Source organism: Brienomyrus brachyistius, chromosome 3 (assembly GCF_023856365.1).
Source record: "Brienomyrus brachyistius isolate T26 chromosome 3, BBRACH_0.4, whole genome shotgun sequence".
Classification (NCBI taxonomy): Eukaryota; Metazoa; Chordata; class Actinopteri; order Osteoglossiformes; family Mormyridae; genus Brienomyrus; species Brienomyrus brachyistius.
The window spans coordinates 26,374,951-26,400,241 of record NC_064535.1 but is presented as its reverse complement, the minus strand read 5'-3'; the positions used below and the strand labels follow the sequence as shown (position 1 = coordinate 26,400,241).

General features: G+C 43.4%; 2 protein-coding genes across 2 annotated transcripts in view; one reads left to right on the top strand and one right to left on the bottom strand.

The window, feature by feature from the left end:
- Positions 1–392: 392 nt before the first annotated feature.
- On the bottom strand, positions 393–19,908 carry LOC125739571 (palmitoyltransferase ZDHHC17-like). Its single transcript, XM_049009826.1, has 18 exons — positions 19,890–19,908; positions 19,010–19,117; positions 13,846–13,943; positions 13,121–13,243; positions 12,002–12,079; positions 11,067–11,211; positions 10,410–10,474; positions 10,053–10,215; positions 8,008–8,133; positions 6,934–7,076; positions 6,728–6,828; positions 3,954–4,078; positions 3,473–3,535; positions 3,114–3,207; positions 2,490–2,573; positions 2,169–2,326; positions 1,909–2,003; positions 393–1,742 (listed from the first exon to the last, which is right to left on the bottom strand). Exons 2-18 carry the CDS (start codon positions 19,070–19,072, stop codon positions 1,604–1,606), a joined length of 1,863 nt encoding a protein of 620 aa, XP_048865783.1. The 5' UTR covers positions 19,073–19,117; positions 19,890–19,908; the 3' UTR covers positions 393–1,603.
- A 119-nt stretch (positions 19,909–20,027) lies between these two features.
- Positions 20,028–25,291, top strand: part of LOC125739570 (oxysterol-binding protein-related protein 8-like) — a 45,598-nt gene continuing 40,334 nt past the window's right edge. Inside the window, exon 1 of the mRNA XM_049009819.1 lies at positions 20,028–20,370. The gene's annotated coding sequence lies outside the window, so the exon portion shown is untranslated. The remainder of the gene's footprint in view (positions 20,371–25,291) is intronic.

The following is a 25,291-nucleotide window of genomic DNA, read 5'->3' as shown; positions in this document are numbered from 1 at the left end:
CTGAAGCAGCCATGGAACAGGATAAGGTCTGTGTTCTAAACCAAGCATTTCCTTAAAATCGCTCCTTCCTATCGCTACCTCGAGGAGCGGGTCTATAAAGAGGAAAACCGAACAATAAAAGCAGTTCACTTTTAGTTTTCACTCCCCTCACGCCCCAAATATGTCATTCATATACAGTATTACATGCCTGCAAGTCACTGCTTGACATCTGGTACCCTCTGACACAATGGTAAAAAAAAAAAAAAAAAAAAAAAAAAAAAAAACCGTAAACATTCACTATGTACAGACATGTGGCTCGCTCTAGGGAGGATAAGAGTTTGGGCCAGCACCTGCAACCAGGGCAGCTTGCATCCCCGCGGCTTTCAATGCAGACGGCGGGATTCCAGAGCACTGGAAGCACAGCATTCATTTTCCCAGGTTTGGTTCAATAAAACAAAACAAGCAGCTTCCAGTAACATTCAAAAAACAAAACATTAAAAATCACAGTAAGGGGACCTAAGTCTCATATGTACAACGGGATCTTCATGCTCCTGCTCTGCCGCTGCTCCTATGGCCAGAGAAACAACAGGGCATGAGAGCACTGGGCTGAACCCCAGCGGCTCATCTCCGTGAACGGGAGTGTTTCTTGGAAGCCAGAAATAATGATAATAAAAAAAAGACATTAATATTAAAACAGACAGTTTCCATCAATGAAAATTAGGAAAAATCAGTGCATCGTCTCAGAAAAAACAAACTCAGTTATGAAAACAACTTGGAATGAGGTGTACTTATGAACTGCCATCTTTGACTGTGCTAGATAATTAAAAAAATACATGTATTCTTTCCAATGCTGCAAGGTCACGCATCTTTAACATCCACCGTTAATATCAACTGCATCAAGGATGTAGCTACATCAAAATGCATGGATGACAAAACCTAAAATGACTAACTGTTTACCATGCCACCTCGACTGAAGCACATCTTATTCATAAATAGCCTTACAAATAAATATACCAGCATCACATCAGCTCCGGGAATATACTTCCTTATACGCGACAGCATCAGCGAGTTATGATGAGGCTCCAAAACTCCATTTCCAAACACTGCTTCGACTCACATTGTCATGACAGGAAAAGCTGCCCAGTCTTCCAGCTGATTGCAAAGACATTGCTTAAGACAGAGCAGTCCCAGAAATACCGACAAAGCCATTTCTGAGCTCAGTCTTTTTAAGACATTAGTACATTTTTTTATATATATATATGGAACGGTAAAGCTTTAAAACATAAATATGCTTTAAAAAAATGGAGGGAAAAATGAACGACAGAACGAAGCAGAGACTGTGAAGGAGCCTTGTCGCACACGATGCAACATCAGGCCCACACTTAAAGAACAACCCCCCCCCCATTCCCGCCTTGACTCCCCAGTTAGCATCTCCTCTCCCCTCTGTCGGACAAACTCCGTCCACGTCGGGGTGACAGGGGCTTGGCTAGTGGGGGAGGAGCTGTCGTGGGGCCGGTGCGGGCATGTCCCTCTAACAGCATGCAGTCTCTGTGAATGCCAGACTCCGGTCGACTGTCCCCGGGATGCAGCCATGCCCCGACAGGATGCCCTGGTCCTAGCCGGGCTACACCAGCTGGTAGCCAGAGCCGGACGTCTGGTCATACTCTATAGTGTACTGCGTGGTCCAGTCCACGATCACGGGCCGGAAGAGGCCGCAGCAACGGTACTCAAAGAAGTCTATGAGGTTCCGTGCGCAACCATGGCTGAGAGAAAGAGAGAGATTTTAGGAACTGGAATCAGAACCATGCGTGGCAACATGAGCAAGGCACAGAACATAATACTATAAAATATTTCCCTACCAGTTCACTGGTGATTAATGGTAAATATCTGGCAGCAGACACAGGATAGTCGGGATTGTGTTTCACTCACTTAAAAGGGCTCTCGATGGACGTCGTCGTAATCTTAAAGTGCTTGTATCTTCTGGCATTCATCCTCTCGTTGGTGGTAATGCCCAGGCATGCAATCTGAGGGCAGGAGAGAGAGAGGTCACATGGTCAACTGATGGACTCCTCAGCGACGCTCCGTCCAGGTCAATAACTGCCTCTGCCTGTCATAAACCACGATGCGTATGAGGAAGAGCCGGAAAAGATCAGCCAGGAATCTTAGCTGGTCTAAAAATAGGGGCTTACCTGGTAAGTCTGGCACATGATGAGCACGACCACCCACATGAAGTGGAAGATGCTGTTGAGGAACATCCAGAAGACCCAGGGCGAGCAGGTGGCGATCTGTGTGATGTAGGTCCAGAAGCCGTCCTTGGTGTAGCTGGTGGTGCAGTGCGTCCTCCAGTCTGTGGGGGGGGGGGGGGGGGAGGGGGGCCACGCACGAATATTACGGCTACTGCTCAATTAGGAACCACGCTTGCAAAAGAATCTTGATGGGTTATTCTTATCTTTCAGCACTCGCTGGTAGCGAACGCCCAGCAATTCAGATCGACATAAAACTTCACTTACAGCAGATGCAGCCGTAGATCATCCAGCAGATCATGGAGAGCAGAAAGAACAAGTATCCCATGAAGTAGCGGTGATTCCCGCTCCCTGCATGACACAGCGGGCGTGATTAGTGTCGCCATTCTAAAAGAGCGACGAGGGGGGATCCACCAAGGGCTTTTAGACCCCAATAAACAATTTCAGATCTTAGTTATAAGTCAGAACTGCTTTAAAATGGAGGCATCATACAAAAACAATATTCTAGTAGGAGTCCATAGTTCCATTAAGACAAAGAATTGAGCAGTGGAACAGGACAATGCACTCCAAGGAGAAAAAAACTGATTTTTTTTTTTCCCCACATTCGGTACAGCATGGCTACCTCACCATGGGTACCTCACCATTTCTGTTTCATACTGATGTCTGCCAACACCAGGCATCGGACATAAATGGTAGATGGCCATCTTACTTTAACAAACAAGTCATGGAAAATTTTCCCCCGCAACTTCAAAAGCACTTTGGCAGTAAGACATTTTTGCAGATTTACTTCTCATTTTCTTAAATCCTTCCCTCCGGTAACCGGTTCTGCTCCTGACCTTTTGCCACAATGCACTAGTGGTGAGAGCAGGTGGGTTAAGTTTACCCACTTACCCACACAGTTGCCCACCCAGGGACAGTGGTGATCAAATCTGGCAATACAGCGGTTGCACACGGCACAGTGTTTGGACCTCACGGGCTTCCGTATCTATGTGTGTGTGTGGAGAAACAATAAACAAACAAACAAATATTAAAATCACAGTGTACCATTGAAACTAATGTCACAAGACACTCAAAGCCAATTGTATATGTAACATTGACTGCAATTCTGTAAGACAACAATAGGTTTAAATCACAAAATGCAGCTTGAATCCATTTACTACATAATGGATAGTTAATATTTTCAACAATGCTATTAAAGTTAGCAAAAACAAGGAACTTTTTATTTTAACAATAGAAAATGAGTGTCTTACCAAACAGGTGCTACAGAAAATACTAAGATCCAGATTTCCAGTCTCTGCCAGTTCAACAATTGTCTAGAATTGAAAAGACACATAGTTAGACCACATTTTTATAACCATATTTCTTGTGGAAGAGTCTTTTCCATTTCACTAAAAATCATTCTACATTTTTGCTATACTTCAAAAAGTGTGTGTGGGGGGGGGACAGGATTATATATAAATATATAGCATGCTTATTAATACTGACAATCGGGGACCTGGATATTAAGAAGAATCTGAATAGATCAGTGTGCAGTAACCAGTAAGTTCTGACCGCCTGATGCTTAATCCCCCTGGACTAGGGCCTAAAATTCTCTTCTCATCAAAACAGCCGCGGTCACAGCTGAAGAATCAGGGCAGCACAAAAGAGGCGGCCAATCTCCCTCAAAAGCCTGGCTTTTTGTGCGTTTTTTTTTTTTTTTTTTCGTGTTGAAAACGTGCAGCAGCACATCACCTTCTTCTTCTGCTCCTCAGAAGCCTTGATGATCCCTGGGTCCGACTTCCAGGACTTTCCGAAGTTGTAGAACAGTGCGAGGCTGTTCAGTAGGAAGGGCAGGTGGACGGTAACCAAGGGAAGATGTGGGGTGAATTAAGGAAGCGACCCGCAAAGACAGAGAGCCGTGAGCCGCCTGCATGCCTCTGCATCTGCTCTGTGAGACCGCTGAAGCAGGCGTCAGCAAGCCATTCTTTCTCTGAACAGAGAATAAAAAAATTACATGTAGCTTTACTCTTTACTATCATCTCCAGTCTGGGTCAGTCAGATCAACAGGCGGGATGTGACCTCTATTCCCTGACAGAGGAGACCTGCATTCTGCCTGAAGATGACATCATGCACCTACCAAACAGCCCCGGGCCTTTTCAAAAGACGAAAAGGCATTCATGACACTAACGTGAAGTGCAGGAGCACAGGTCCACAGATGTCATGATGGAAACGTGCCTCACTTTGGACCGAATCCATGCACTATGCAAGTCCAAGACAAATGACAAACATAGAATTAAAAATAAAAAAGTCATTCATCTTGCTACAGAGAGATGGTGACACTTTCATCACTCGTTACAGCTAAAAGACACAGTTTAAATGGGAGTTCACACCCAACAACTCAAAATGCGTCACACTAAAACGTGATTTTCATCACATTGTAATTCTGTGATTCTGAACACAGCTAAAAAGGTGAAGGTAAAGCGTGTCTTGACGGGTGAGAAATAGACTGCTTGTGGTAAGACTGCCCCCTTGTGGCCGATTGCTTTTTTTATGGTAATTTTGGGATCTAGCTGGGTTTTGGAAGTAACTGGGGATGCAGAGAGCGTTGAAGGGATTTGCTGTGGCTGATCATAACATTGAGAAAAATCATAGTAACAACAGCAGTTGAAGAGGAGCTAAAATGCCGAAGTAAAAAAGTAAACATACCAATCAAAACATTCAATTATATCACTTAACTCCACCTAGGGGCCACTGTTGCAGGTTCGATTCCCACTGCCACCTTTTCCTCCCCCATCCCAAAGACATGCAAAGTTCTGCCATCTCTAACCTGCCCATACTCTTAGTACTGGTGTGAAATTCTGCTCACGTTCTTCAGTCTGTCATATTAAAACTGACCTCCATGCTGTTTCCCGTCAAATTGACAGATGGCGTGTAGACTGAGATCTCATTTCTAAAAGTTGGGAAAACATCAGAATCAGCAGATGAGCACCAGGAAATACTCTCTAGACAAAAGTCAATCGTTTGTGGTATTTTTAGATAGTACAACGATAAATGCGGAGGCAAAAGCCATTACCGGCTCGAGTGTCCAGAGAAAAGGTACATCATTACTAGGCCCAGAGAGGCGAGATGGAGGTGACCTGCTGAAGGGTGTTCACATTACGGCAGGAGAGAGCTTTCACCGAAACGTCAATGGCTGCACAATGACTTGTCTGGAGGAGAAATCAAAGAGCTCAGCTAATGTGTGATAAGAATATGGGCCAGTCCGTCACAGCAGGAAATGCGGGAAGGACCACGGCTCATGGGGCACAGCAAGGGGCACGTCAGCGCCGGGAAACCAGCCTGCGTTTTAATGAAAATTAATATGATGCAACTAGTACAAAAAGTGGAGCGCGTGGGATATCCGATGTGAAAAATCAAAAGCTGTCTAAGTAGGCAGTCTAGACCCACAACCTTCCCTGCCAGAAGAAACTCCATCTCCAATTAAAGTTACTTTGATCTGAGAAGGTTTACAGCGGCTGACGTTTCTCCAGAGTCCCCATGGGGGACAGGCCACCTCAGTCCTGTTACATGGGAACAGACCAGACGCATTTCGAGACCCTCTGGGTCCCGTACACGGCAACAGATTCTGCCAGCGCGATGAGTTCCACCGGATCCCAGTGGATCCCAGCGCAGTGGCATAGACGCTAACGGCATGACTCCCTTTGCTGCCAGGTTTCGCATTTCGGACACGACTCAGATTTGTGCGACTTGCCGCTGCGGAATCGAAAATGAATCCACATATTAACGGACCGCTGTGTCGGTGGGCAAAAAATATACATTTCAGAGGGGATGGAAATCCACACAAGTAGGTGGAAACCCTGCTCATGGAGGCTATTCTAACAGACCTCCCCTTGTGTAGCGGTTGAGGACCAGGCGGGAATAGTGCGCAAATGGGCCGAGCTCATCCTGGGAGCGTCTGCTGCACACAGGAGTATACCTGAGAACAAAGCTGTGAATACAACTTCGGAAGCTTGAGGTACCTGCAGAAATCTGCAGAAAAGCTTCTATAGCAACTAATTCTGCTTACACTCTCTGGCTGAGAGCCCATCTTCTGTAACAAACTTTTAAAAGGAAGAAAAGAAGAAAAAAGTAGTTTGACAGTGAAGATAGCGTTTTGTGCTTCCCTATTTACTGATTATACCACAAAGCATACTCTGCCGTCTATAGTATAGCTGTGAATGTGACGATGTACGGAATGATTTCTTGGAGCTTGGTTTCGCATCACGGCCAACGAACAGTGATGAACGTCACCAGCATGGACTGACCCGCTTACTCCTACATGTCACATCCGATTATCCCGTGATGAGAACGTTCCACTACACCTCTTACATGGGTTTATTTTCGGCAATAGGCTTGGTGAAGGAGCGGGGAAACGAGGCATGTTGTGCCCGAGAAGCCATGGCTGCCCATGACACTGCAGCTCTGGTAAGATTACGTTCGCCAGAGGAACGTGTAGGAGAATATAAGCCTTCCAAAGAAAAGGATATTGTTCCAGAACCAGAAGAACCAGGTCATGTACATCCAGAACTTGGTGGCCAAATAGATCCCCAGGGGAAGGGCGCTGTGCATGGAGTGGTCGAAGAACGACCTGCGATTGCAGGAGAAAGAAGTGTCTGCTGTTATTGGGCTGAAGAACATGTGTTAAGGAATCTGAAAACACAGAGAGGAGCATAGGACGGCATCCATGCCATACCGGGAAAGCAACTGGACTATGATCCACACAACTGTATACATCAAGGTCTTGATGGGCCAGGTAGTTATGTCCAGATCAGCGATGAAGCCCACCAGCCAGATGACCAAAAAGGGCGTCCCTAGCATGACCTTCTGCCTGAAATTCTGCGGAGGTAATGGAGAAATTGAAACAGGTTCAAGTCATACAGTCATACATTTATTTAGTAGCTATTCAGATTTGCTCCTCTAAAATCACAGTACGAGGCCATTTTGAGCCTAACAGGCACTTTCCTGAGAAGAGCAACAGATCATTCTCAAGATTAGGAACCGTTTATCTAATATGGGGGTGAAAGCCAGCCAGAGACAGACTAGCACCCATTTGGAGCAAAACCAGTTTATAGATATTTCCTCAGGGCAGGAGAACAATGAGTGTAAGCACAAGCCACATCAACAAAAACCCTGAAAAATCTGCTTCAGTCTCAAAATGCACTTTTTTCCAGCAAGCGTACGGCTCCTCGGAGACAGAGAAACCGCAGCATCAGTTCCCAAGTGGGGTCAGAGCTTAACAGGTAAGAAAGAACAAGCTGAAGCTGCACCTTGTCTGTGGGGAGCTTACGGATGGGGACACATTCACCTCACTGTCTCCCCGAGCAGAATCCCTTAGAGTGCACTTTATCTTTACATCACAAACGCAACCACTCCCTGTTTAGCTCCCTGTTCTGATGGACGGGTCTTTAAATGAGACTCTCCATAAGCAAAAACCGTGGTAGCTTAGGCATGACCACGACTGTGCTTACAACTTTGCTCCAGCCGTCATGAAGTGCACATTTTTAACATTCTACTTCAAAGATCTCTCTCACTCCATATGAAATTTGGTCGCAAATGTTCGTACTGGTTGGAAATGTTTTTATTACCCTCATATTTGCAAATGGTTGCTAACCAAGCTAGCTGCTAAAAGAGGAGTCATTCTGTGTGCACCTGTATATTTATAAGAAGTTCGATGTTCGCCCCCTAGTGGCTATTCATAAAAAACCATGTACAGGCTGCATCATTGTCAGGTGTGACGCGAAGGTTCTCCACGCCCACTGGTTTGCACCTTGTCCGCCTTCAGCCGCTTCAGGTAGGAGGGACTGTCATAGCCCCTGGCCTGTCGCGCCTCCTGCAGGTGGTTAATCATCCAGGCGTTTTTCCGCTGCTTGGCCAGGTCCAGAGCCGTCTCTCCCTGGGAGTGCAGGCAAGCACACACACACACACACACACACACACACACACACACACACACACACACACACACACACACACACACACACACACACACACACACACACACACACACACTTGCGTCAGAACAGCTTGTGCTTAGTGGGTGGTTCCGCTGTGGTCGCTGAACCGATCACGGGGCGGAAAGCCGGCTGAGAACCACGGGAGCAAACGCAGGCGGCGTGAGGAACCGTGTGCAGTGGAACCAGCCTTATCACAGATCCCTCGTGTTTCCCTTACTGCACGGCCTGCCCCGTAGCTTCTGATGCGATTTTATCTGGTGTCCGGGGAGGCTTGTACAGCGAACGCAAGAAAACTGGACATGTATACGCATGCTTCAGGAAGTCAATCTGAGCCTTGTGTAACACACAAGCAGTCCCAAGAAAGTCTCTGGGCCTCAGGCAAATTTACTAGAGGTGCAATTGCACCCCCTACTGGTCACATGAAAATGCTATTTCAATCAAATTTAAATTATATCGTAATTTAATTTAATAAAAAAATTTAGTAATTATTATTCGAAATAAGGTTTGTGTTAGTTATGTAAACACGTTATGAAAATTAGGAGTATTTACTAGGGCTGCCGCAATTAGTTGACGTAGTCAATGTCGACATTGAAAATGCGTTGACATCAATATTTTAAATCTACGCATCGTTTTTTTAAAATACTTTATTGAAATAACCTTTTCGATTTGTAAAACGCTTCAATTCATTATAGCAACTGTTTACCTTTAATATCACTACGTAATTAAGGGAGTAGGTCAAACAAACCTAAAAGGAGGTTTTACACTGCAAAGTTTCGATGGCATATCACAGCGGGACAAGCGCTACGCGTGAACCTGAAGAGGAAATGCATCTGGATGATGGACCGCCAGAGTAGGCAAAACCAATGCAAGTCTATTCATGTTTATTAAAGCTCTCCCATAGTAATGGTAATTTATCGTCATCGTTTTTCCTCATAGCTGCTAAATGCACTCATCATTAAAAACATGTTGTATGCCTGCTACCTTATAATCTCCACTGAATAAGTGTATGTAAAAATGTTTAGGCTAAAATCTAGGCTTATTCTACGTTGAGGGATGGTGCTGGTGTGTGTTCGTGAGCGATGAACTTGTTGGGATCAGTGTGGGCATCGTAAAACAAGACTGAAACAAAACTAGATGCTACATAAAAGAAAATGCGTGAATTGAAATAAAAATGAAAAATATATTTACCAAAAAGTGTGCCAGACTTTAACCTGAACAAAACTACTGCCACACCACCAACACATTTTTACCTAGTTTGACTACAATATCTCCTCTTTCAAAAGATCTTGTGGCTGCTGATCTGTCCCTTTCTTCACCATGACTTCTGTGCTTATTGGTTCCACGATTTACCATTACAGTAGTATGTGGCATGCTCCGCTATCGGAATTTAATAAACATAAGGATACTCCGAATATACACAGATTACCAATTGATGGCCGTCACGATACGCATCTCATTACTATTTCAGGTGCTCTACTAATCTGCTTATTAAATTGTGGGCGTAAATAACATCCGTATAGTGCTAAAAGCCGGCATCCATTATGTAAAGCCCTGCAATGACATACAGTTTGTTGTTGTCAAATTAAAATTAAAATTTGATTTGATCTGGAGGAAAATTAATCATTTCGATTAATCCATCAACTATTTTACCGATTGGTCGATAAATCTAAAAAATAGTCATTAGTGGCAGCCCTAGTATTTAATACTTTTTTTGTTTTTACAGATTAACACGAGTAGCTCAGCTTGGTGTAGATTGTAGTGAATGACTTTTGGGATCTCTCACCTTGCACTGCCTGGGAAAAAAGCCTGGAGCCAACTACGCTGTGGGTGGTCCCGCTGTCCAGAGAAGCCCACTCACCTTGATGTTCTGTGCATCCACATTGGCGCCGGTCTCCAGTAGCAGGCTGATGACTGTGGTGTTGGCGGCGAGCACAGCCCAGTGAAGCGCTGTGTTTTTGTGGTACTTGTCACCGAGGCTGACAGATACGTTGAAGGTGAGCAGCAGCCGAGTAGGATCGACGCTGCAGGCAAAAGTGACCACGGAATGCATAAACAACCTGTGATGTCATCACCGTGGGACCAGTAAGGGCGGCAGGGCACATAAGTCACCTCACCTGACCTCATAAAATAATACAAAAGTGGCGCCATCCCTTTACCAAGACTGTCTCTGTTCACCCATGTCGGTTGTTTTAAAGATTCCCACACACTCCCATACCTGTGTGTCCTATATGCTGCCCACATCAATGGAGTCATTCCATTCTGGTCCATCATGTCTACATCCTTTTAGCAGGGAGGCAGGAAGATAGAAATGACAGGGTGAGATGCACAGTGAGAACAATTGTCTTTATTTAAAAACTGACAGACTTCTTTAGGTCACAAGAAAGCAGTGGCATTGAGCGACAGACTTAAAGGTTTAGAAACACTGCCGGAAATCCAAAAAGGTACATCAGAAGCTAGATATTGATACCAAAAAGGAAAACTGCAGCTCCTCCTGGTGGCCAATACGACTAAGGCAAAAACGCTACACAATTATATAAATAGCAGGGTATTAGTGGTATGGGACTAACAGCCAATGTAACTACAGAAAACCTTCAGAAGGTGAATGGGAGATTAAAAGGATTAAGCATCCTGTTTTAGTCAGCATTTATTTTGTAACTTTTCACAGTAACCTTTGAAGCAGGAAGGCTACCGGCTATTAGAGCTGACATTTGGTATACAGTCAGTCACTCTTTGAAAGTGCGTTTCCCTCCTTTTATGGGGTGGCTGTCTCAGAGCTCACCACCAGCACACTTACATTCAGCTGACAGCACTGTGTATGTGTCAGCCAGCCTGCGAGGGGAGCTGTCTGGGGAGGTGGGGAACAGAGGCCTACCTGCCCCTTCGCGATGAAGTAGGCCACGATGGAGGTGTGGCCGAACTGCGCGGCCAGGTGGATGCAGCTGCAGCCCTCGCCGTCGATGAGCGCCGGGTCGGCTCCGAACTTCAACAGCTGGACCACCATAGACAGGTGGCCCTGCCTAAGTGTACAGCACTTCAGTAAAACGCTTTGCTTCTCTGACATGCTCGTAAGAGGCTTTACAAAGACGTGTCAAAATAAAAAGCACAAGGGATTCAAACACGGCACAATTTGAAATACCTCAGCAGGTATCCTATTGGTTAAGAACATGGGATGAAATCAGATGAAAGTTACTGGTTCAAAGTCTTTGAACAAGACAGCAAATAGCTCTTGTATAATATCTAGATGTCTCAATAGGCAAATATTGCACTCTGTTTGGATTAATTTCTTACCACTTCATCTTTTAAATATAAAAGTTTAAATGATACCCTCTTTTTGCATAGCAGGTCAGACAGAAGTCTTAAGACCTCAATATCCCAGTATCTCTTCAGGATCCATGCGAAGGTTTTAGTTGATACCTGAACTACCTTGTTCTACTATGATTATGTCATATACACTCAATCACCAGTTTATTACTTTATGGTGGTTCCAGCGTCTCAGAAACAGCCTCTCTCACACAGAGAATGTGTGATAAACAAAAATCAGACAGTGTGTGGTAGTTTGTTTGCCAAAAACATTGTTAATGAGAGGCCAAAGAAAGTGGGCTAATTTGTTTAACAGTAAGACAAGTGCAATAACACAAACTCAACGCATGGGTAGTGCGCAGAACAGCAGCTCCAAAAGCAAAACTTGTCAACCCTTGATGAGCAGTTCTGGAGACAGAAGGGAGTCCTACCTGGTACTAACTAGGGATGCATAATAAAGTGCCCCCTGACACTATATATAAGTACAGAGCGATGCAGGAGCATTACCTAGTGGCCCAGTGCAGCGGTGTTGAATTCAGATCTCCTCCCAGCTGGTCCACAATGGCACCCTTTGAGATGTAATACCTGTACCAACATGCAAAGTAGGTGATGTGCATGCACTCGGATTGTAATCTGACACTTCATTCAATGCTTAAATAAAAAGCCGGTCTGTTTTGACAAGCAGTCACGAACTGCACTTCGACACGTGTAATTAAGCACTGAGCAGTGAGAGTTCATCCGCTCCACCAATTTGCTGATTCTCCATCACTGCTAACCCTTAACTAGGCGTGATTACCGCTGATTAAACTCTGACCAATATTTATCTGGAAACGCTTCTAAAAATGTTATTTTTCATTAGCTTAAAACTTTGTAGCTCAATGTAATTTTAGATTAAAAAGTATATTTCATAAGGCACAGAAAAATAAAAGATCTAACTGTGATCATTTGTGGTCCATATATGAACTAAATACAACATAAATACCCATAAAGAAGCTACACCTCAGAACATTTTGTTTTTCAGTTTTTGCACCACTTGATCATAATTATATAAACATCTAATCAAAACATCTCATCAAAGCTGTTTGAGAAACAAAGCCCCATTATGGTACCATCACCTCTTTGTAGGAGAGGAATCTAGGAGGTGAGGTAGCAGACACCAAGGACTACGGCGTTTCTAAAGCACAAGCCTGACCAACTAGCAGTTAGAAGAACTCACAGAGTTACTTCTTCTCCTGAAGCTCTCCAACAGAGCTCAGCGTATAAACAGGCCAGACTCCCAAAATATCAAGTTGCAGATAAATGTCAGATGAGAGGCTTTTTGTCATTGCTCACAGCAGACATGGGGGAAAGTATTTCGACACCATGCCGTGTTGTACAGGAGGATTCACACTAAACACAAGCCTACATTATGGTCACAAGGAAGGAAACCATTAACCAGAATGCACGGAAGTGCATTTAAATGGGGATGGGCAAGATTTACTGCTGAATGGACTATGCATGATACATCAGAGAGCGGAAGTTAATGTACTGTATGTGTATTTGCCAAGGGACTCACAGGACGAAGCCAAGCCAGTTGTTACTGACTAGCGTGTAAGTCAGTGTGTGTGCATTTGCCAGGAGACTCACTTGACCAGGTCGAGCCGATTGTTGATGGCGGCCCAGTGCAGCAGGGTGACGTTCTCCTTGTCAGGCTGTCGGACATCGTAACCGGCCTCCACCAGCTCTCGACAGCGCTCGAAGATGCCATACCTGCAGCATGTGGCGGGGTGGGTCAAAGCAGCCCACATGGGTCCATGCATACTTAGCACAGAACTGCTTAAAACTGAAACATGTATTAGGTGGCTGTATACTTCACATGAAATTAACAAAATTGACATAACTTTAGCAACAGGACACTATATGAGCAGTGATTAGTTTGGGTGCGCCGCCTGTGCAGGATCTCCAAAGTGAACCATTTTGTCTGTTCTTAACTCACCGGCTTTCCACGATTGGCTGACATAACACGACATCATGGATTGGTCAGCAGGACTTACTATGCAGTTACCGGACCACGCTGCGCATATCTTTAAATAGTGTCAATTAATATGTATATTCATTTATTTATGCTGTAAACAGAAAATGCTGTGACCGTGTGTTGCTGTGGGATGCGTGTGGTTCATTAGTGTGTAACCGTACATGTCGTTTAACATCAGTATCTGCCGTGTCTTAAAAGTTCTGTGCCTTCTAAGGTTGTGGCGTGACACAGAAAGCATGAGGTGGCGGTGTTGTTTTCAAGTACAGACTTCTTGCTGATATGTTCGATGTATAGTGCCAGCTTAAGGGAGACTCAAATGATACATTGAGAAGCTCACTGTGTGGCTTTGATAATGTCCCAGGTGCTGTAGTCCTCTGCGTGGTTCTTACGGCCCCCACTCTCGCTGAATCCATGGCTGTAGTGAGGCTTGATCTCCTATTGTAAGACATGGCGAGGTCACCAATCAATTGCACTACCAAATGACCCCTTTGGAGACATCACTGCTGGACCAATTAAAATAAAACAGCAATAAAAAATAAATATATATATAAAAGGCACTCCATTACCACCTACACCAATATCACTACAGAGCTAACAGGAACATTCTTCCATTAAGAGCATTATTAAATTTTCTTTTTTTCCCCACATAAGTGCCAAAAAGAATTTTAGAGACTTATTACAACTTGTGCTTGAGAAACAACATTTTTCCCCTAGTCCAATGTTAATTTTGTTCTGTACTGGAATTCTGCACACGTTTGTCACTGCATTATGACCAGGGTGCCTGCAATTCTGCACGTTGCAAGTGGCATCCTCATACAGAAGGATACCATATTTTATCATGCCTGAATATTTAATCAGCAAAGAGAAGAGACTCTTCATCACAACACAACCCAACTCTGTGTCTGTAAAGGCTTCTTTTCTTAACTAGAAGCTGGAGTTCAACAAAGCATTTTGGTTAAACAACAGAGATCCTAAAAAGTTGATGCCACAAACTGATTTCTTTATCCTGTTTCTGACCACTTCTCAAGAAGGGTTTCACTTCACATTAAATTAAGCTGAAGGCTGCAGGGCTTGACTAGTTCGGCTTTCTTACCGTTCTGCGCGCCTGTGCTGAATAAGAGCTTTACAACTGCCAAAAGGCACTGGAGACAATCAGCAAATCTAACATAGCTCATCTCAATCTTACCTCTTCACCATGTACATAGAGAGGTGCTACGCTTTTCCTAGGTCTCAAAGAAACCATTCTTGGCATGACCACTTCTCATGGTGTGAGCTGAGACACCAAATGCCCGAGACTTTCAGAGGAAAGGCACACAAAACTTGTATCTGACACCGTATTCAGATGTCCTGAAGAACCAGCACATGCCACTTCCCGGAACACCAGCAACTGGCCAGTACAAGAATAACAGGTTTCTCACACCAGCGTCAAATCAGCTGTAACATTCCCTCAAGAATAGTGATCATCGCTGTGATCTCACCATATTTAAAAACCAGAACCCTCTACATGTTGCTTTCTCAAAGAAATACACAAAATGCATTTAGAAGCACCCCCCCCCCCACATATCTGACTAGGGCTGGACAATTTGATGATTATTATCTGTAATCAAAGATAAAGTAACCTGGTGTCAATATCTGCCGGTGACTAACCAGGGACTTTCCTTTGCCAGGAAAGAAGGCTTAGGCCACATGCAAAGAAAGGCAGTACGTGAAGGTATCCGTGTATGTAAACGTAGGTTATGATGGTGGTTTTCGGCTAGGGCTTAATGCAAGTAACATGTTTCTAAATTATATGTATATGCATGATCAGACCTGCTTTCCAAGCCCCCCCTCCCCGGGTCGCCAAACTTTAGCGCCACCTTGCAGATTATCTGTTCACCTTTTTTTCTCTCTATGGTTTTCTTTGGGCTAAAAAAATGCCCATTTGGTGCAAGCACGTGTGTGTGTCATATTATAATTTATTCCGATTATTTTACATTCAAAAATGGCATATTATTTTTTGGATATTGCCCTGCCCTATTGTTGTCCGTACAATTTTAACCATGGGAAGCAATTCTTGATTCTCCTATTGTCCTTCTGCTTTCTTGGACAGTTTGATCCTTTAATAGTTTACAAACTGAGCATCTCTAGAAGAAAATGGAGTTTACAATCCATCTCACCCTACCCACTCAGGGTCACAGATTTTTATCAACTTTCAAAACTTTCAACAGCTTTTGGCATGCCGAAAAATTAAGTATGAACTAGGCTTAATACACCAACATAATAGATAGTGATGTCATTATATAAAATTTATGCAGCAAACCACAAAAACGCAATTAATAAAATCACAACATTCTATGTCAATTATTTTTATTATTGATTATTATCAAAACTATTGATTAGCTGGGCAATAGTGGCTTAATGGTTAGGGAAGCGCACTTATAATTGAAAGATTGCTGGTTCGAATCCCCGACCAGCAAGGCACCACTGAGGTACCCTGAGCAAGGTACTGCCCCCAAGCGCTGCTTCCTGGGTGATGAATTAGCTGCCCCCTGCTATGTCACGATGTCATATATGGGTTAAATGCAGAGGACACATTTCGTTGTTGTGCAGTGTGCTGTGGTGTGTCAACACTGATCACCTAATTCTAGTTGTTGAGGCTCTAGAACAAGGAACTGATTTGCCTGTTGTATAGCAACAGGACAAAGCCTGTGAAGCTAAATGAAAATGTTCTTTTTTTTGGGAAAAAAAAAGAATGAGCCTAAATAAGACAGAGTCATTTCTAGCATGATTGTCAAATCCAAGTGACATGGGCAAAAGGAATTTTACACATGTGCAAGATCCAGATCTTTAAAAGATCAGATACTAAAAACAGACAGATAGCACCCTGACAAACCAGAATTATTTTTGAAAAAAAAAAGAGGCAGAAGGTGTAATTTCACAAACTACACCGACATCACAGCCATGTGGAGATCCATCCCAACAGGAATGGTAAGGTGTTCTGTTTGCTCACTGGAATGCTAACCCACGCTTTGGAGAGGTAACAGTTGGCTGAGATAACACAACCAAAGTGAAAAGGAAGCAGGGGCAGCAAGCAGCCCTTACAGCCTTAGCATGGAAAAGCTCCTTCTCTGGAACATTGACCAAAACATCAGCTTTATTTGTGGCCGCTGCTGGCCGAAAGCTTTGACGTCCAAAACATGAGGGCGAGACCAACTTAGCCCACACACGATGACATTCCCATGCAATACCCAAGTGCAACGTGGCTAACACTCCTATAAAGATTATCAACAGTTTTATATTTTCACGCATTATATAAATATATCATCAACAGTACTCCGCCACGGCCGTAAATTTAAATTCAGCTCCAACATTTAGTTCTTCAACACGTTTCTGTAAAGGACCCCGTTTCCACTTACAAGCATTTCATTGAAATGAACCAATGAGTCTCACCATCCATATTCTAACACCGCTTACCCTGTTCAGGGTTGCGAGGGATCTGGGGCATATCCCAGAGGCTATGGGCACAAAGCAGGGAACACAAGATGGGGCTCCAACCCATCGCAGAGCACACTTACACAGGCCCAACTTTCAGTATGAGCAATTTGGTAACTCCAGTTAGCCTCTGCATTTTTTTGGACTATGGGGAGGGGAAGCTGGAGCACCTAGAGGAAACCCCCCCAACAACAACGGGGAGAACATGCAAACTCCACACACATGGAATCCTGGTGGAGATTCAAACACAGGTACCAGAGGTGTGAGGCCACAGTGCTAACCACTGCACCTCCATGGCAGCCCGAACTAGTGAACTAGTCAGTCAAAATTACATTTAGCATATGATTGTGTGTGTGCATATGCATGCGTATACGTGCATCTCTGATAATGCATGTCTGTGATAGGAGACTGTCACCCAACTAAACTAACACAAAGACCAGAGGAGAAGTCCAAATACAAAACCTCTGTTTGTGTACGTAGCTTAAAAGAGAAAATTAATGTGGTGTTTTATTAGCTTGTGCCTACAAAGTTGATCATTGATCATTAATGATCATTAAAAAATATATTTGTGTTTTGGAAGGAAAAGTCATCGCAAGAGATAACTTCTAAATCTAGGCTACAAGAGAGCTTGACACATCATAAGTAACCATTTCTCAGGTTCCTTGTAAAGGGGATGCATTCAGAAAGGAGTAAACTGAAGGTGAAATGTCTGGCTAGGAACACCAAGAGGTGTAGTAGTAAGTAATGGTGATGTTACCAAAGAAGAAAGGGATTAACTTTCCTCTTAAGAAGGCATAACAGCTGAATTGTTATGTAGAACAGCCAGTTCTACACAAAACAGAACCACGGGCCACGTGACTTTGGTTAAATTATTTATTTTAAATTTACTGCAATGACTCATTTGTCCTATGGGTCATACTTGTCTTAAAAATTTATAAGCCTGGACGATTGGAGCTATTCAGAAAATTTTCTTGTTCAATAGCACGAAAACAATATCCTCAATAAGACATGGACCAGAAACCTTCCGGTTGCACGCCCAAAATACTTACCACCACGGTACCTGACACCCCTTGGCATACTAATAGTAACACATCGAGCAAGTTATCACACCCCCCTTAAAAACTACGACACCCAACAGACAGCCTGAACTTGTTTTGACTGCATTGTTGTAGATTTCGCAGCGTAATACCACTGATGTATTCGGTAGAGCTGTTGATAATGGTATAAGACAATAACTATTCTCATATGTAATTCACAAGTAATGCAAATAATACACACGCATTACGCATCCTAAAAGTTACTCATCCTGCTGCTGTCGAAAACAGTACGCAAGATTCCAATGTCATTCTTAGAAATCTTACGGTACATAACACATTCGTTTCCACTACCTAGAGACTGCATAAGGTACGTATACAAATACTCGGTAATAAAGAATTACATTAAAACCATTGCTAAAGATGAAATGTTTCATCGTTCTGAAACAGGCTTCTGCTGTCCTGTTTTCTGCATAGATAATATCAGGCTACATTGGCAGCCACATGAAAATTAAAGCAAGCGACAACACATTTAGGACGGAGTAAATGCATTATGTAGCATATATAGATGCATTTATTGCGGGCCACGATAAATGTATTCTGGGAAAAACGAGGGGTCGACGATCAACCCCGTGCGCAAGTAGCGGCCCGAGTTGTGCAATTGCTTCCTTCGCTAAAGCATTAGATACAAGTTAGTGAAAGGAGCTCAATCTGTCAAGACCGTATATTTCTATAGATATCAGGAAACCCATACAAGAAGTGCATATTTTAGAGTACAACAGCTCATCTTTCTTTAGCACTAGATCTCCAGAAGGAGTATCTGTCAAATGTATTTGGTGTTTGCACTCTTACGGTGCATTTCCCTGCAGGAGGTCTAGTCCGAACCATATCCGAAACCAAGTCACCTTTACCCCGACCAACTCCTTCCTAACACGCCAAATTTGAAGCTCCAGACCTTAGAGATCTTTTAAAACATATGAGGATCGCACGACTAACCTCTGGATGAAGAACGGGGACACAGTCAGCTTCTTTTTCGTATTCATTCCCAGCGTCAGCCATCTTGGTGTCCTGGCCCGCTGGGCATTATGGGAAATTAGACTCTCACTGGAAATAAACAGGGCGAACGCGGGGGTTCCCTTTAAACAACCCCTGTCCAGGACAGCCTCTCTAACCACTAACGACTTATAAACACAAATTAGTATTTTTAATAATACGCCAAAGGATTTAATTCGTTTGTGTATTTTAAATGATACACATAAGCAACAAATGTATATAAAAGCTATCGGGTTTCGTGTGTTTGCAGTTTTTTCCCTAATATCTCAGATGGTAAATTGTAAGGATTGCGGGTTTATAGAAAATAACTCCTGAAGGATGCACATCAAGCTAATGTTCATGTGAAGAACAGCTTCACATATTCGCTGTAATAATTAGATGCTGGTTATCCATTAAGTCTGTGGTACTATGTGATACCAAAATACAAATTTTGGGCCAGTTTTCAAGGAATATGTTCCTCCACGAATATTACGAAGAGTCACAGTCAAAGAACAGCGAAAACCACGAATCCATAATGTCAGCAGTAGAAAGTGAAAAGCAATGTAATACTTAAGATAACTGTAAAAACAAATCTGACCCAGAATGTTAAGTTTCGCAGTCCAGAAGACAGGCGGCCAATGACACCTACCGTCGGCCAGTAAATAATATCGCTTCATTTTTTTTTCTAATAAATACAATGTTTCTGGGGTAAAATTGTGTGTGCACACCATTGCCACGAGATGTCGCGCGCCACATAAGATATCGTTGTAAAACTACAGACGAAAACCCATTCCATAAAATGTAGTTTCAACGGTCTATCAATGGTTATGGCTATATATATTACCTACAATGAAAGATTACATTCATACCGTCCCGCTTTAAGGCTTATCAATGCACTTTAACGGATGATTAACTTTTGAAAATACAGTGAGTATAGTCATAATCAATCAAATGCCGAGCCAAAGCACCGCAAGCATTATTAGTCGATTACCGATCCCACATTACCTGAAAGAAAGAAGCGCAGCAGCTCTTGTCGCTAGAGAATGAAACCACGCAAAGGCAAAACGGATGTACGATGACAAATAAGGCTGGTCGCGTATGGACCGAAGGATGCAAAAAATGGAATAGAAGTATTCATTCTCGCGAGTTCATAAATGCATTAGCTGTATGTCGCGGCTAAATTGAATTTACTGGGACATGACCATTAGCTTGATGCCACTATAGCTATCAGAGCCCGCGTCGCTGTATTGAAAAGTTGTGCCTGGTTACGCCAACGGAAATTGTACATAGGTGCCGGAATTACTGCTTGGAAACTTTAAAACTAGGTAAGCCAGTCGAGTTTTTTTCTTTTCTCTTTTTGTTTGGGGAGAGAGGATGAGTGCTGCATTAGGTAGCGCTTGTCGGGAGGTGACAGAATAGCGAATGCGACAAAATGGCACATCTGCCTGTAAACGCTGCACACCCAGTTCACTGATCATCCAGCCACTTCTGATCGGCTCACTTTGGCCCGCCTGTTTACGTCGGAATAATGAAAGTCCTGTTTCTTCCTCACGTACAGTAATGGGGATTTACTTTTTACTGGGATTGTGGAAATTTCCCCCCTTAGCTCACGCCCTCGATTCTTACTTTCGGAATGCTTGTGTTCTTCTTGAGTAAATGATGCAATTGCCCACTAGCAAATACTTCACCATTTAAATCCTTAACCTTGGTATTCTTAAACTATACATGTTTTAGAATGCAGGGAAAAAGTTTTAATTATTATGGCAAGCAAAAACGTTTTTTTTTTTCTCTGAGGAATTCTAATATAAACTTTTGATAAATACCTGCGATAACAGCGGAAAACTGGAATGTTATGTCATGCAGCTTATTAAGAATCTTGTCAGAACAGCTTTTTCTTTGATACGCAAATCCGAGGCAAACCATTAAATAACGTATTATTTTACGTTATGCGGTTTTCTTCTTCTGAAACCCTGCAAAAAGACAGATGCACCGTACGGGGCCTGCAAATCTATTCATTCAGGCTTCTGTAGTAGAGTAATTCTATACTAAATCTGTTCTCTCTCGTTCTAAGTTAGGAGTAAAGCTCCATCCATCCAACCGCTGTGTGTCAAGTTAAATGCCAAAGGAAAACTGAAGCTGGCATATTTTATTATTATATTTTTAGTTTGTTAAGCAAACTAAACCTTTTTGTACAGCTACATAATTTATTTGCAGTTTTATGCCTTTTTAATAGTGTGTTGATGAAACTGTTTACACACAGAGCATCTCACAGTGTATTTAACATTGTTTCTCATGGCACCAAGTTTTCTTGATAGTTATTGTTTGAGTTGAAAAATCAATGCTTATTACATGCAGCTGGAGTGTTTGCTTGATATCGATATTCCCATTTTCATCTCCTGTTTCAAATTCTGTCTTCATCTGTGCAAAACCTGTCACCAGTCGATGAGTCAGTTCTAACTGGATAGTTCCAGCTGGGTTTTCTCAAAATACTTTTTAGCATACAGCTTATTTGGAACCTCAATGCTCATTTATCCAAGAAAGGAAAAAGACCACATTTTAACACAGTTTTGTCCTTACATATCAGTTCATCTCATGAGTCTGGGGCCTGTCCCAGGATGCACTGGGCCGGAAGCAGGGAACACCCTGGATGGGATTCACATGCAAAACAGAATGCCCATAAAACTGGGAGAGAATCAGATCACCAGCATTCATGTATACATAGTGAGTGATTGCAAATTGCTGTTTAAATCTGTAATGTGTTGCCCACCAAGTCAATCCAGTTGTTATTGTAGTGTGGCTGATTTGCTATCCAAATGGACTTTGCATTTATCTATGTCCTGCAGATTCTCACCTCTTTGAAAAGTGAAGGCTGAGTTTTTTGTATTTCAGATGTTCACAGCCTGTGCTTCTTAGTCCATATATTAGCGTGTCATCTAATAGGCCCTGCCTCGTGCTCAGGACCCCCCGCGACCCAGTAGGATAAGCGGTTTGGAAAATGGATGGATGAATGGATGGATCTAACAGGCCTTTAAGTCCAGCTTCTAGAGCACATCGGTAAATTAACCATTCATTTTGAATTGACCTCTTATGATTTCTGATGGGGGTTGCATGGTAGGGCAGGTGTGAGCCCTTTTCCCTCACGGTTCTGGGACCTGGGTTCTAGTCTCTGCCAGGGCTTCATATGTGTGGAGTTTGCATGTTCTCCTGGTGTCATAATGGGGTCTCCTTCAGGTGCTCTGGTGTCCCTCCACAGTCCAAAAACATGCTGAGGTTAATTGGAGTTACCAAATTGCCCGTGAGTGAATGGTGTGTGAGTGTGCATGTGTGAGTGAATGGTGTGTGAGTGTGCATGTGTGAGTGAATTGTGTATGAGTGTGCATGTGTGAGTGAATGGTGTATGAGTGTGCATGTGTGAGTGAATGGTTTATGAGTGTGCATGTGTGAGTGAATGGTGTGTGAGTGTGCATACGTGTGAGTGAATGGTGTGTGAGTGTGCATACGTGTGAGTGAATGGTGTGTGAGTGTGCATACGTGTGAGTGAATGGTGTGTGAGTGTGCATACGTGTGAGTGAATGGTGTGTGAGTGTGCATACGTGTGAGTGAATGGTGTGTGAGTGTGCATGTGTGAGTGAATGGTGTGTGAGTGTGCATGTGTGAGTGAATGGTGTGTGAGTGTGCATGTGTGAGTGAATGGTGTGTGAGTGAATGGTGTATGAGTGTGCATGTGTGAGTGAATGGTGTGTGCATGTGTGAGTGAATGGTGTGTGCATGTGTGAGTGAATGGTGTGTGAGTGTGCATGTGTGAGTGAATGGTGTGTGAGTGTGCATGTGTGAGTGAATGGTGTGTGAGTGTGCATGTGTGAGTGAATGGTGTGTGAGTGCATGTGTGAGTGAATGGTGTGTGAGTGTGCATGTGTGAGTGAATGGTGTGTGAGTGTGCATACGTGTGAGTGAATGGTGTGTGAGTGTGCATGTGTGAGTGTGCATACGTGTGAGTGAATGGTGTGTGAGTGTGCATACGTGTGAGTGAATGGTGTGTGAGTATGCATACGTGTGAGTGAATGGTGTGTGAGTGTGCATACGTGTGAGTGAATGGTGTGTGAGTGTGCATACGTGTGAGTGAATGGTGTGTGAGTGTGCATACGTGTGAGTGAATGGTGTGTGAGTGTGCATACGTGTGAGTGAATGGTGTGTGAGTGTGCATACGTGTGAGTGAATGGTGTGTGAGTGTGCATACGTGTGAGTGTGCATACGTGTGAGTGAATGGTGTGTGAGTGTGCATACGTGTGAGTGAATGGTGTGTGAGTGTGCCCTGTGATGCCTAGGCACCCCATCCCGGGTTGTTCCCTTCCTTGTGCCCAGCACAAATACTGAACCCCCCCTGTGAACCTGAATACAAGCCCTAGCAAAACTTATGGAATCGCCACATTTAGAGGATGTTCAACCATCCTTTGGATTATGTACCAAATAAACAAATCACAAATATGACACGAAACAATTTTTTGTATAGTAGTAGAACATTCTGGCTTCATGAAACATACCTCAAATAAATTAAATTAAATTATTTTAATCAATTGCATTGTTTTTTTTTTCTGGAGGAAATTATGGAATCACACAGTGTGGGGGAGGGGGGGATTATGAAATCACCTTGTCATTTGTTAGTTTAAAGAATGGGTCATTTTTGAAGAGCTCAGTGAATGCAAGTGTAGTGCTGTCATACGGTGCCAACTTACTGCCTGCAGCAAGTCACTTCATGAAATATCTCCCCTGCTAGATATTCCAGGGTCAACTGTTAGTGGAATTATTGCAAAGTGGAAGTGTTCAGGAACAACAGAAACTCAGCCACAAAGGGGCAGACCATGTAAAGTAATAGAGTGGGGGAGCAGAGTGCTGAGGAGCATAGTGTGTAAAAGTCACCAATGCTCTGTTGACTCAGTAACTGCAGAGCTCCAAACTTCCTCTGGCATTAACCCCAGCATGAAAACTCTGCTCAGGATGCTTCATGGAATGGGCTTCCGTGGCCTAGTAGCTGCATGCAAGCCTCACATCACCAACCATAATGCCAAGTGTTGGATGTAGTGGTGTAATGCACACCACAACTGGACCTTGGGAACGTGTTCTGTGGAGTGATAAATCACACTTCTTTGTCTGGCAGTCTTATGGAGAAGTCTGGGTTTGGCAGTTGCCAGGAGAAAGTTGCCTGCCTGACTACATTGTGCCATCTGTAAAGTTTGGTGGAGGAGGGATAATGTTGTGGGTTGTTTTTCAGGGGTTGGGCTAGACCCCTTAGTTCCAGTGAAGGGAACTCTTAAGCCTTCAGCATACCAAGACATTCTGGACAATTCTAAACTTCCAGCTTTGTGGGATTAATTTGGGGAAGGCCCTTTTCTGTTCCAGCATGCCTGTGCCTCAGTGCAAAAAGCAAGATTCATAAATACACGGTTTGGTGAGTTTGGTGTGGAAGAATTTGACTGGCCCACACACAGCCCTGACCTGAACCCCACTGAACACCTTTGGGATGAATTAGAATGGTAAATTGTGAGCCAGACCTTCACGTACAATATCAGTGCATCATAAATGGTCTTCTGGATGAACGGGCAAAAATTCCCATAGACACACTCCCTAAACATGTGGAAAATCTTCCCAGAAGAGTGGCAACAGTTATAGCTGCAAATGGGGGACCAACTCCGTATTGAGGCCTATGGATTTAGAATGGGATGTCAAAAAAGTTCTTGTATGTGTAATGGCCAGGTGTCCCGATACTTTTGTCCATGTAGTATTTGTTTCATGAAGCCCGAATGTTCCGCTATCACGCAAAAAATTGTTTTGTCGTATCTGTGATATGTTTAATTGATACAAAGTCAAAAAGCTGAACATCCTCTAAGTGTGGTGATTCTGTAATTGTTACTGGGGGTTATAGGACAAGCAGGTACAGAAAATAGATGGATGGGTGATTCCTGTTCTCGGCTGCTTGTTCTTTGAGATAAGTGTGTCAGTGCTTGCTCATAACTTTAGTAAAGGTTTCTGATATGGGAATAAAGTAGGTTTGTGTTCGTCTACAGTGCGGATTCATTAGGAAGAGTCTCGGAAAACACATAATTGTCAGAGGTCTACAGTGCCATATTGTTCTGCGGTATTTTGGTCAAATCCAGAAATGCAAAAGTTAAAGTGTATGAGCTAAAGTGTGGATTTGTGCGGAACAGCATAGAATTAATCAGTTTTATTCTGAAGTGTAAAGTGTCCTGT